This window comes from Macaca fascicularis, chromosome 18 (genome assembly GCF_037993035.2).
Source record: "Macaca fascicularis isolate 582-1 chromosome 18, T2T-MFA8v1.1".
NCBI lineage: Eukaryota > Metazoa > Chordata > Mammalia > Primates > Cercopithecidae > Macaca > Macaca fascicularis.
The window spans coordinates 68685296-68697487 of record NC_088392.1 but is presented as its reverse complement, the minus strand read 5'-3'; the positions used below and the strand labels follow the sequence as shown (position 1 = coordinate 68697487).

General features: G+C 39.2%; 1 protein-coding gene across 3 annotated transcripts in view; it reads right to left on the bottom strand.

Annotated features, from left to right (window-relative positions):
• Positions 1–12192, bottom strand: part of ROCK1 (Rho associated coiled-coil containing protein kinase 1) — a 157439-nt gene that overhangs the window by 113696 nt on the left and 31551 nt on the right. For all 3 annotated transcript variants that reach the window (XR_012427275.1, XM_005587067.3, XM_005587068.4), the window contains exon 2: positions 3787–3868. Coding sequence is in view for 2 of the 3 variants with exons in the window: in XM_005587067.3 (XP_005587124.1) it covers positions 3787–3868 (82 nt within the window). In the remaining variant the exon portion in view is untranslated. The remainder of the gene's footprint in view (positions 1–3786; positions 3869–12192) is intronic.

Genomic DNA, 12192 nt, shown 5'->3' with positions numbered 1-12192 from the left:
ATAAATATATATACACTCAAAAAGCTCACTGAATTGTACACTTTAAATGGCTGATTTTTATAGTATGTAAATGATAGCTTAATAAAGTTGCTTTAAAAATTCAATCTTGAGTTTGGCAATGATTTTTACATGACACAAAAAGCACAACCAATGCAGAAATAGTTTATAAGTTAGATTTCATCAAAATTAAAATTTTTGCTCTATGAAAGACATTATGCAAACAAAAATTGACACTAGCAAATGCAACAAGGATGCAGAACAACAGAAACTCTCATTCATTGTTGGTGGGAATGTATAATAAAATGGTATAGCCACTTTGGAAGACAGTTTGGCAGTTTCTTAAGAAGTTAAACCTATTCTTAGCAAACAACCTAGCAATCCTACTTCTGTGTTTTTACGTATCTGCCCAAGTCAATTTAAAACTAAATTCATGGCCAGGCGCTGTGGCTCATGCCTGTAATCCCAGAACTTTGGGAGGCGGAGGCAGGCAGACCACCTGAGGTCGAGAGTTTGAGATCAGCCTGACCAACATGGAGAAACCCCGTCTCTACTAAAAATACAAAATTAGCCAGACATGGTGGTGCATGCCTGTAATCCCAGCTTCTCGGGAGGCTGAGGCAGGTGAACCGCTTGAACCTGGGAGGTGGAGGTTGCAGTGAGCCGAGATCGTGCCATTGCACTCCAGCCTGGTGACAACAGCGAAACTCCATCTCAAAAAAACAAAACAAAACAAAACAAAAAAACCTAAATTCATGCAAAACCTTGTACTCGAATATTTATTGCAGCTTTATTCATAATTGCCCCAAACAGGAAATAACAAATACGTTCTTCAACAGAGGAATGAACAAACAAACCAAGGTACATCCATTCAATAGAAGGTTGCTCTGCAATTTAGTGGAAAAAAGGAACAAGTTACTACTTCACACAACATGGACAACATGCAGGAATCTTAAATGCATTTTTAAGCCTCCCAAAGTGCTGGGATTACAGGCGAAAGCCACCGTGCCTGGCCTTCACTCTTGATAGTATCTTTGAAGCACAAATAAAAGTTTTTAATTTTGATGATGCCCAGTTTATCTATTTTCCTTTGCATTTCCCTATGAATTAAAGAATTGCTGGTCACTTTATACAAAAAACTGTCTGCTAAGGTTCTGAGAATATACGGGCTCTATAGATCAATTAATCTGGGGACTGTTAACATTTTAATACTGAATTGTCCAATCCATGAACACTGAATATCTTCTTAGGTCTTCTTTAATTTCTGTCTACAATGCTGTATAGTTTTCAGTATACAGGTTTACACATATTTTGTCAGATTTACTCCTAAATTTTTCATGTTTTTGCTTCTATTGTAAATGGCACTGTATTTGTTATAATAAATCAATTTCCAATTGCTTGCTGTTAATAAATGTATGTGCAACTGCTTTTTGGATATTAATCTTCTAATTTTCTTTTTTTTTTTTCTTTTTTTTTTTTTTGAGACGGAGTCTCGCTCTGTCACCCAGGCTGGAGTGCAGTGGCCGGATCTCAGCTCACTGCAAGCTCCGCCTCCCGGGTTTACGCCATTCTCCTGCCTCAGCCTCCCGAGTAGCTGGGACTACAGGCGCCCGCCACCTCGCCCGGCTAGTTTTTTGTATTTTTAGTAGAGACGGGGTTTCACCGTGTTAGCCAGGATGGTCTCTATCTCCTGACCTCGTGATCCGCCCGTCTCGGCCTCCCAAAGTGCTGGGATTACAGGCTTGGGCCACCGTGCCTGGCCTAATCTTCTAATTTTCAACCTTGCTTAATAAACTTACTAGTTCATGTAGCTTTTTTGCAGAATCTTGAGGATTTTCGATATGGAAAATCATGCTGTCTAAATTGAGAAAGTTTTACTTCTTCCTTCTCAATCTGTATGGCTTTTCTTTATTTTACCTGATGGCACTGTCTAGAACTTCTAAGACGATGTTAAATAAAAATGGTAAGAGAGGACAGATTTGCCTTTTCCTATCTTAGGGGAAAAGCATTTGTCTTAAACAAGTAGATAAAATCTGAACTGTAGGTTTCTTGTAGATTCCCTTTATTGGGGAAAGGAAGCTTCCTTCACTTTCTAGTTTGCAGACAGATATTTTAAAATTGTGAAGCCGGGCGCGGTGGCTCAAGCCTGTAATCCCAGCACTTTGGGAGGCCGAGACGGGCGGATCACAAGGTCAGGAGATCGAGACCATCCTGGCTAACACGGTGAAACCCCGTCTCTACTAAAAAATACAAAAAACTAGCCGGGCGAGGTGGTGGGCGCCTGTGGTCCCAGCTACTCGGGAGGCTGAGGCAGGAGAATGGCGTAAACCCGGGAGGCGGAGCTTGCAGTGAGCTGAGATCCGGCCACTGCACTCCAGCCTGGGCGACAGAGCCAGACTCAGTCTCAAAAAAAAAAAAAAAAAAAAAAAATTGTGAATGGATATTAAATTTTATCAAATGCTTTTTCTGCATCTACTAAATTTCCTTTTTAAAGTACATTAATATGGTAAATTAAACTAATTGATTTTTGAATTTTATACTAACTTAGTAATGCTGGCATAAACTATCCTTGGTCATGATTTTTACCTGCTACATTTGACTTCCCTAAAATTTTGTTATATTATTCTCTGCATTTTTCTCCAATTTAAAAATTAAAATAAATTGTACAGGTTTACCAGTTAAAACAGTTTACTTTAGATTTATACTTTTATTTTACTTATTTCTACTAAAGCATTAATGTTTCTATTTATAAAATATAATGCACAAGCACACTTAACATTATGAAAGCAACAAAGTAGCTAAGTTTAAGGAAGCACGTATTTCATTCTTGCTAGCCATTACCTTTAAAAAAAACATGCCCCACCCTCTGCCTTTGTACTAAGGAGTATTTACCCCTTATCTACACCATCTCTGTAAACACCAGTTACCATTAAGATACAGTCAAGCCTCTCCATCTTTTTAGTTCCTTCACCATGTTGTCAGGTAGGGAGGTAAGCAATTGTAAACATTAATAAAATTTTACTGCTATGTCCATAGGACATGATAAATAATTAAAACTTTTATACTTAAAAACTTCTCAGTTCAGAATATGGAACCATATTCAAAAACTCAAATAAAACTAAATAAATTTTTAAAAATTGAAAAACGAAAAGAACAAAATTTAAAAATTCTAATACAAGATTTCAAAGTATAGAAATGATTTTAAAAATCAAAAAGATATGACTATTTAGAAAAATAAAATCTTTGTAACAAAACACATGTAACCAAAATTGAAAGACAACACCAAAACCAATCAAACTTACATGTATCAATATTTATAGTTTAGAAACAGAAATAAATGAAGGAGGACTTTATGATCTAAATCTTATTAATTCTTTAAGATTAAAAGTTTGAAGTTGTAAGTTAACCAAATTTTTAAATTATAATATCCAATCTAAAAAGGAGCCTTCAGAAAAGAATATCTGTAAAATTTAAATATAAAACAGCTTTCATGGAGAAAAATTCTCATATCTCAGCAGTCACTCAAACTCAATGTGTGGTTATTCAAACTCAATGCACAGTTTTCTGAATACTTATTTTAGCTATTTTTCATCCCTTTCTCTTCAAAGTACTTTGGTTCTCCTAACAGGCATCCAAACTGCTTCTTACACACTTCCTACTCGACTCTATGTAGAAATCATTGATGAAATCACCAAAAAGTAAATAGAAGAAAAAATAAGGGCTTGAATGATCTAAGTCAAAATGTAGTTATATGAAGTCTGTCATTAACCTACACAAAAAATTACTTACATCTGCTTAAAAAGTTGTCAATATTTTTGTTTTTTCTTAAGGCAGGAAAATCCAAATCATATACCAAAGCATCCAATCCATCCTAAAGAAACAAACAAACAATGGTTAGTTTTTTTGGACCACATTATGAACAGTTTCCTTTTTTATGAAATAACAAAATATATGCTTTAATATTTAATGTCCCCTAACACATCTTGTGTACATTTAACACCCTCTACAAGATTAGATGAGAACTGGGAGAAAAGCTGTTTTCATTTCATATGTAGCTCTTTTTACCTTCTAAGTCTGGCGGGCCCAGGGGCAAGAAAATTACCACAGATTGGCTGCAAGTGATTTCAATCCATGAGCTTTTCCCCTCATAAGGACATGAAATTTTATTTTGCATTACTTCTCCTTACTATTGCATTTATCTTTATCTCACAGACATCAAAAACCTACATTTGTTACTATAAGTATTTTACAAGGTAACAGCTAAATAATAAAATGTGAGGTTTAATATAAAATAGATAGCTCATAATCACAAATACAAGCTATATACATTTTTAATTATAAAAATGTATTGGATTTTCATGGGTCTTCTTTCTAGGGAAACCTAGCAGTAAAGGACACACATGAGCTTTTGCATTTTTTCTGTTTTTTTTTTTTTTAAGGGTCTTGCTCTGTTGGCCAGGCTGGAGTGCAGTGGTGCAATGTTGGCTCGATGCAACCTCCACTTCCTGGACTCAAGCCATCCTCCTGCCTCGGCCTCTAGAGTAGCAGGGACTACAGGCTCACACTACCATGCCTGGCTAAATTTTATCGTTTTGTGTAGAGACAGGGTTTCACCATACTGCCCAGGCTGGTCTTGAACTCCAGACCTCAAACAATTGCTCCTGCATCAGAGTCCCAAAGTGCTGGTAGATTACAGGTGTGAGCCACCATGCCTGGCCGAGCTTTTGCTTTTAAGAGGATATTTAAGTATTATCTAAGCAAGTGCATGGCAGTGTGAAGGTATACTAAGCAGTACTGAAATGGGAAAGCATCTATTCAGACTATAGCCTGCCGCATGGCAGGAACTGGAAGAACATTCAGATAATCCTAAGCAATCTTCATTACAAAGTCTCACTCTTTGGTAAATGTTGTTTGTATAACTGAACAGCACTATGGGAAAGAATGGTTTTTGCATGATGCTTAATAATGTAATCAGTTCCAGATGGGTCAAAACATTAAAAAAATAAAGAACCAGGCAAAAGCATTTTAAAGAAAAAAATAGTATATTTAACATGTTGGGAGGACAAGTCACATAACCTTTCTGAGCCTCAGTTTTCTTTTTTGTAAAATGAGGGATAATGATTACAACACATAACAGATTTGTAAGAATTAAATGAGTTAATATGTGAAGTGTCTGGACCTTAACAGTCTCACTCTCTCTCTTTTATTTCTGTTACTGACATTTGAAAGCTCTCAATGTTAGTCTCCCTATTGACAGGAATGACCTACACAGAAAATAGACATTTTAGTCATGTGGTCATAAAACCTTAAAAGTAAATCTTAGGTCATGATGTTAAACCCTTTCCCAGTGCAGTAATCTGAAGTACTTTTGTTGTTGTTGTTACATATGGGCATCTGAGTTTTGCGTGACCAAGTATTTGATCATGTGTTTGTTAATGAAAAATGAGCTGCCTCCACTAATTACATATGGTCACTAAGTGTTTGGACCTGGCACTATACACTTTAATTCTACAATACCGCGGGATAGTCTATTACTTTTCAGCATCACCCATAAGCAAAACTTGTATGCCTTTATTAGGGAAATAAAGTTGGCAAGAATGTATTCTTCTACCTTAACCAAAGCATATACCAACTGAGGTTTCTAAGGGGAGTCAAGACACTGGGGTGGGAGAGAGGGATGCAGGCTTCCATTTTAATGCAGTGGAAAAGTTGCACAACGCAAGGAATGTTGTGCAGCTTTTCCACTATAAATGAGGCAGGAATCTTTTATTCAACACTCTGAAGTTCCATAAAATAATGCAGAATAACACTTCCACACTTCCTAAAAGTCCAAATTCTAGTATCAGGACTCAGAATGTCAACATAACATTCATCCAAGTGCAAAAACAATTCACGAGGAATGATAATCAAAGGATATACTTCCACTGGTCCTTTACTTAATTTTATGATTTAGGCATGAGCAAAACTACCCTCTACTTTCACAACATGTCCATCATATAGCCTAATCATCAGTTTAAAAATGTAGAGGAGGCCAGAAGCGGTGGTTCACTCCTGTAATCTCAGCACTTTGGGAGGCTGAGGCAGGCATACTGCTTGAGGTCAGGAGTTAAGAGACCAGCCTGGCCAAAATGGTGAAATCTCATCTCTACTAAAAATATAAAAATTAGTCGGGCATGGTGGTGGTGGGCACCTGTAATCCCAGCTACTCGGGAGGTTGAGACAGGACAATCGCTTGAACCCGGGAGGCGGAGGTTGCGGTGAGCCAAAACCATGCCTCCAGCCTGGGTGAAAGGGCGAGACTCCGTCTCAAAAAAAAAAAAAAAAAAAAATGTGGAGGAGAAAATATATAACAGAGGGGCCAATCAATGTCAAAAAATTACAGTAATTAAATTCTTTGCTACTAATAGTTGAACAAGGGTAGTAGACCAGTTGTAGCAGTTATATGTTAAAAGAAGGTAGTTACATAAGAGAAGTATTTTCACATATACACACAAAGTCAGGCATAATCAATTAAAAGTATAACATTTTACAGTGATCTTTAAAGTAAAAACACTTCACATTTCCTGAAAAGCACTGATATGGGGGTGGCGGGGAGCAGAGGGAAGAGGAGACAGAGGCCTGTTGTGTTATGCCATAACAGAGTTGAAGCAAAAGCAGAAGCAAAAGAAAATTATTCAACACTACTGCAAACTTTAGTTTTCTGGATAGATCTGAATTAACAAAAATGAGTCAGGTGTAAAACATCATTTAGGATTAAATCCATTAAAAATAACACATTATAAGGCATGAGAATTTAACGAGGAAAGGACAGTTACATTATTATAAGAAACATTCATTTTTAGATAAATTTTCAAAATCTAAATGGTTATTATTCTAAACCTAAGGGACATATTTTTGGAGAAACACTACCCCACCCTCAAAATTCACTGAAAACTATGGCAGCAAAACTGGGGCTTCTGAAAACCAAACTACTTCTAAAATGGACTGCCCACTGGTACTAAAGAGTGCTGACAAACTCTGATAAGAGAGGATATACCATTTAAAGAAAATGCTTTTGGTATATGTAGTAAAATGTTGTTTTAACTAAGTCCCTTAGGCCAGATGTCATGGCTCACAACTGTAATCCCAGCACTTTGGGAGATCAAGACAGGAGGATCACTTGAAGCCAGGAGTTCAAGACCAGCCTAGACAGCATAGCAAGACCCTATCTCTACAAAAATAAAAGTTAAAAAATATATATATATAGCTGGGCGTGGTGCCACATGCTTGCAGTCCCAGCTACTTGAGAGGCTGAGGCAGGAAGATCGCTTGAGCGCAGGAGCTTGAGGCTACAGTAATCTATGATTACGCCATGGCACCGCAGCCTGGGTAACAGAATGGGACCCTGTCTCTAAAAACCAATCAGTCGACCAATCAATCTTTCTTCACTTGATAAAGAAATAATTCATCAAAATTAAGCACAGCTATGAAAATGAAAACAGAATTTCCTTAGGGAATTTTAACAAACTGATATTAAATACAATTAATATCTGTTTAACTACTGTGACATTACTATGCCCATGTCAATGCTGCCCAGGACATTTATAGTCAATAAATAAGTAAATAATGTTCCAAATTATCTAGTACAACAAACAATGGCTCTTCCCAATCAGTTTCCAATCACAACTTTGTCCAGCCTGTTTCTCTACATGCACATAGCTGGGCTTATGTGCTACCAGCCATTTCCCAAATAAGCCAGGTTCACTCTACCCTATGGAACCTCTGCACCTGCTCTATTCTCCAGTTGGAATGTGAACGTTCTTACATTAAGACTGCCTCAAAATGTCCCTTACTTTGTGCTGCCTTCCCCAGTGCCCTGAGGCAATGTTATATGACCTCCTTTGTGCTATTACAGAAATTATGTATTTAGCTGTTATACTATAATTATTTATTTCTAAATCTGCCTCCTCTTCTGCAGGAAAGCAGAAAAAGAAAATACTTCCTGTCTCTGAGAGTTCAGAGGTTAGTAGGTAGAAAAAGTAAATATAGGATATCAAGTGTTGTAAGTAGGTACTACATAAATAGAGAAAGGGCTGTTGGGGCTTTACAGAGAAGATGAAATTTGAGCTGAACCTTGAAGAACAGAATTATGAAGGAATAAGACAGAAGTGGGGCAAGGCAATCTAGAGGTGAAAAGCAAGGAGAATTCAGAGAATGAGAGTAGAATGTTCTGGACTGGGAAAGGTGAGAAGGAGACGAAGGAGAAGGAGTCAAAGCTGTGATGATGAGGTAGGGAATGTTAAAGGTATAACATATCAGGAGAAGAATTTATCTTCTGATAATTTGGAACCATAGGAATTTCTGCGGTAGGGAGAGTGGCATGACTGGTTTTTATTTTAGTAGTCTGTCAATGATAAAGATGATAAATTAAAAGCAGAAGAGATAGGTGGAGATGAAAGCAACTAGGAGAATACTGTGGTAATACAAGCATAAAAGGATAAAAGACTGAAAAACTGGGGAAACAGGAATGGGGCATTAGAAGCAAAAGAATCTGATGAATAACTGAAAGAGGAACAGGAAGGGTTGAAAATGATTATATGATCTTCAAGTTGATGTAAGTAGACAGCAACTTCATTAAACAAGGCAGATAATATAATATGGAGAGAAGACAAATATTTCAGACACACTAAATCTGAGGTCCTTTGGGATATCATTTCATGGATAACTAGATGGTAACTGGATATAAGTTTGGGTTTAACAGAGAGACTGGGACTATAATATAGATTTGGGAGTCATGAGAGCACACTTAAATCTGTGAGAACATATGCAATTATCCAACAAGAATAAACAGGGAGAGTGGAGAAAGACTCAAGAATAGAACCCTGGGAAACACTAACATTTAAGAGGTACACAGAGCAGGCTGGGTGCAGTGGCTCACGCCTGTAATCCCCATACTTTGGGAGGCCAAGGCAGGCAGATCACCTGAGGTTGGAGTTCGAGACCAGCCTGACCAATATGGAGAAACCACTTCTCCATTAAAATACAAAAAATTAGCCGGATATGGGGATGCCCGCTTGTAGTCCCAGGTACTCGGGGGGCTGAGGCAGGAGAATCACTTGAACCTGGGAGGCGGAGGTTGCAGTGAGCCAACATCGCGCCACTGCACTCCAGCCTGGTGACAGAGCAAGACTCTGTTTCAAAAAAAAAAAAAGAAAAGAAAAGGAAGAAAAGCAAAAGAGGTACACAGAGCAAAAATGGTGGAGGAGGACACAGAGAAGAGAAGACAGACAGAAAGAACAGTACCAACGAAGCTGAGAAGGAACTTAAAAAGCAGAAATGCCTTAAGAATGAATTTAAAACGTCTCAGGCAGTCAAACAGAATAGTGAATGCAAAAGAAGCCAAATCATTTGCCATTTAAATATCACTGATGGTCGCATAACAACGTGAAAGATTTAATGCCACAGAATTATACATTTAGCATCAGTTAAATGGGCTAGGTGGCTCACGCCTGTAATGCCAGCACTTTGGGAGGCCAAGGCGGGAGGATCACTTGAGGTCAGGAGTTCAAGACCAGCCTGGCTAATATGGTGAAAACTCGTTTCTACTAAAAAGACAAGAATTAGCTGGGTGTGGTGGAAGGCACCTGTAATCCCAGCTATTCAGGAGGCTGAAGCAGGAGAATCACTTGAACCCGGGTGGTGGAGGTTGCAGTGAGCCGAGATTGTGCCACTGCACTCCAGCCCGGGTGATGGAGGGAGACTGTCTCAAACAAAAAAGAAACAGTTAAATGATAAGTTTTATGATATGTTTTTTTGTGTGTGTACAAATATACACACACATAAAAATTTTTGTATTTGTATTAGAGATGGGGTTTCACCATGTTGGTCAGGCTGGACTAAAACACCTAACCTCAAGAGATCCTCCCCTCTTGGTACATACACACACACACACACACAGAGAGCCATAATTTATTTTAAGTCACTATCAGATATCAGCAAATTGATGGACTAGGAAGCTCTAAGCTCTCCTTCACCCACAGAAACATCAAAAGTAACAAGCTATCTGAAACAGGTCTGCAGAAGTTCTCGAAAATTTAGGCTTATAACAAGCAAGCAAATATCCAATCAAGTAAAAGCTATCCCAAATGGTAGGAAAGCGTTACGGCAGGTTACTTGCTCTTGTCCCACCCGCTAAGGATAATCTTAAGTCTTGAGCAGGTAGTAGACTGGTTCCTCCTCTTACCACCCCCCCCAAACCTTGAACCCAAGGGAGTAGAATAAGACCATACTGTGTATGTTCATTCTATCTTGTATGGGAGATACCTGAAGGACTAAGGCAAGAACCTAAACTCTGTTTCACATAATTCAGAATACAGGCAGGAAAAGCAGCATGCGCTGCTCATAAAGGCTACAAGGAAGCTAACTATAAAACCTACTGATACACCTGAGGTAAAAGATGGAGAAGTAGGGAGGACTAGTGGACACAACACAAAGAATAGACCATCTAACGCCCAGAGGAGAAGCAGGGTGAGACTCTTTGGGAAATAAGATGATTCAAAAGCAGCCATGTATACAGAGGAATTTAAAAAGCCATGTGAAGCCCAGGCAAAGAAGCATGCTAAGAAAAATCCTGAGAAGATCCTAAGTTCTCATCTCATCTGAGTTTCATCCTGAAACTCAGAACTAGCCTAGCTAAGTGGTAAAGGAGTACCCCAGCAGAGGGCAAATCTGCAAAGACTGAGAGGTGGTTCTCTTTTTGTTTTCTGAGGCTTTTTTGGTATGTATTGGAGCACCTGACATTCAAGGAAATCTCTGCCCAAACATTAGCTGAATACAAGCTAAAGGAATCAAGACTTCAGTGATCACCCACAGTAAGGAATAGTCTTTGCAAAAACAATTTGGAAAAGTCTCAAAACAAATGGACTATAGCCATTTGTACTACAGCCATCAGCAAGAAAAACCAAACAGGCCAGGCATGGTGGTTCACGCCTGTAATCCCAGCACTTTGGGAGGCCAAGGCAGGCGGATCGTTTGAGCCCAGGAGTTCGAGACTAGCCTGGCTAATATGGCAAAACCCTGTCTCTACTAAAAATACAAAAATTAGGCAGGGTGGTGGCGTGCGTCTGTGGTCCCAACGACTCGGGGGGCTAGGGCGCGAGAATCGTTTGAACCTGGGAGCGGGGGGCTGCAGTGAGCTGAGATGGCACCAAAAAGGGTCCTTTGGAAGGTGTTTTGCAGCTCTCGTCTAGCAGGAAAGCCCGGGACACCTGTGCTGTAATGGCAGTCTGAGTCGCTGGAGCCAGTGGTTTGAGCTCCAGGACCCATCAGTCCTGCTGGACCTCTCAGAACTACTGGAGACTAGTTCTGAACCCAGAACAAAAGACCAAAGCAGGTCTGTCTCCAGTAGTCTCCACCACAGGCTGGACAGGGTCGACGTGGCTTCGTCTTGCTTCCTGGACATTCCTTCTTAAAATGCCCAGACTGACCACACTGATAACAGATAGAGGATGCACCTTGGGGATTCTGGACTTTACAAGATTGTAATGCTGCTACTAGAACCTCTGTTTTTCTCTTGTACTACTTCTCCTTTTCTCGGGCTTCCTCCCAATCCCTACTGTAAAACACTGAAGTGGCTATTCTCAGGAAGCTTTCTAGGGTGCTATCTGGTTCCATTGCTTGCTTCTGTAGCTTTCTTTTAATATCGGGAGCTGCCTGTGTAATAAACTTGTCCTTCAGGATGAGCTGTCCCTCAACTGAATCGGGGTATAGAAAGGTGTGCTTTATTAGTGCCCCTCTCAGCCTTTCCATAAAAGCTGTGGGATTCTTGTCTGGTTTTTGGTCTATCATAGACAGTTTAGAGTAACTGAGAGGTTTAGCTGTGGTCTTCCATAGGCCTTCTAATATACACCTTAAAAAGTGCTTCCTTTTCCATTCATCTGCTGAGTTATTGGGATCCCAATTAGGGTTATTTAACCGGAACTGCTTCCCTTCCTTGTGGGAGTGAAGTTTCTACCTCTTCCTCACCTTCCTTTTCTCCTCTTTTTTAACTTGGTCTGCTATAGGAGGTATGTTGTTCATCTCCATAATTTTCTGCTGCTTGCGGAACTCTGCTTTTCAGTTGCAGGGAGGGTTTGACTTAGCAGCATCACAACATCCCTCCACATGAGATAAAACACCTGAGTTAAATTTCAGAAAATTTCTACACGCCTATCAGGG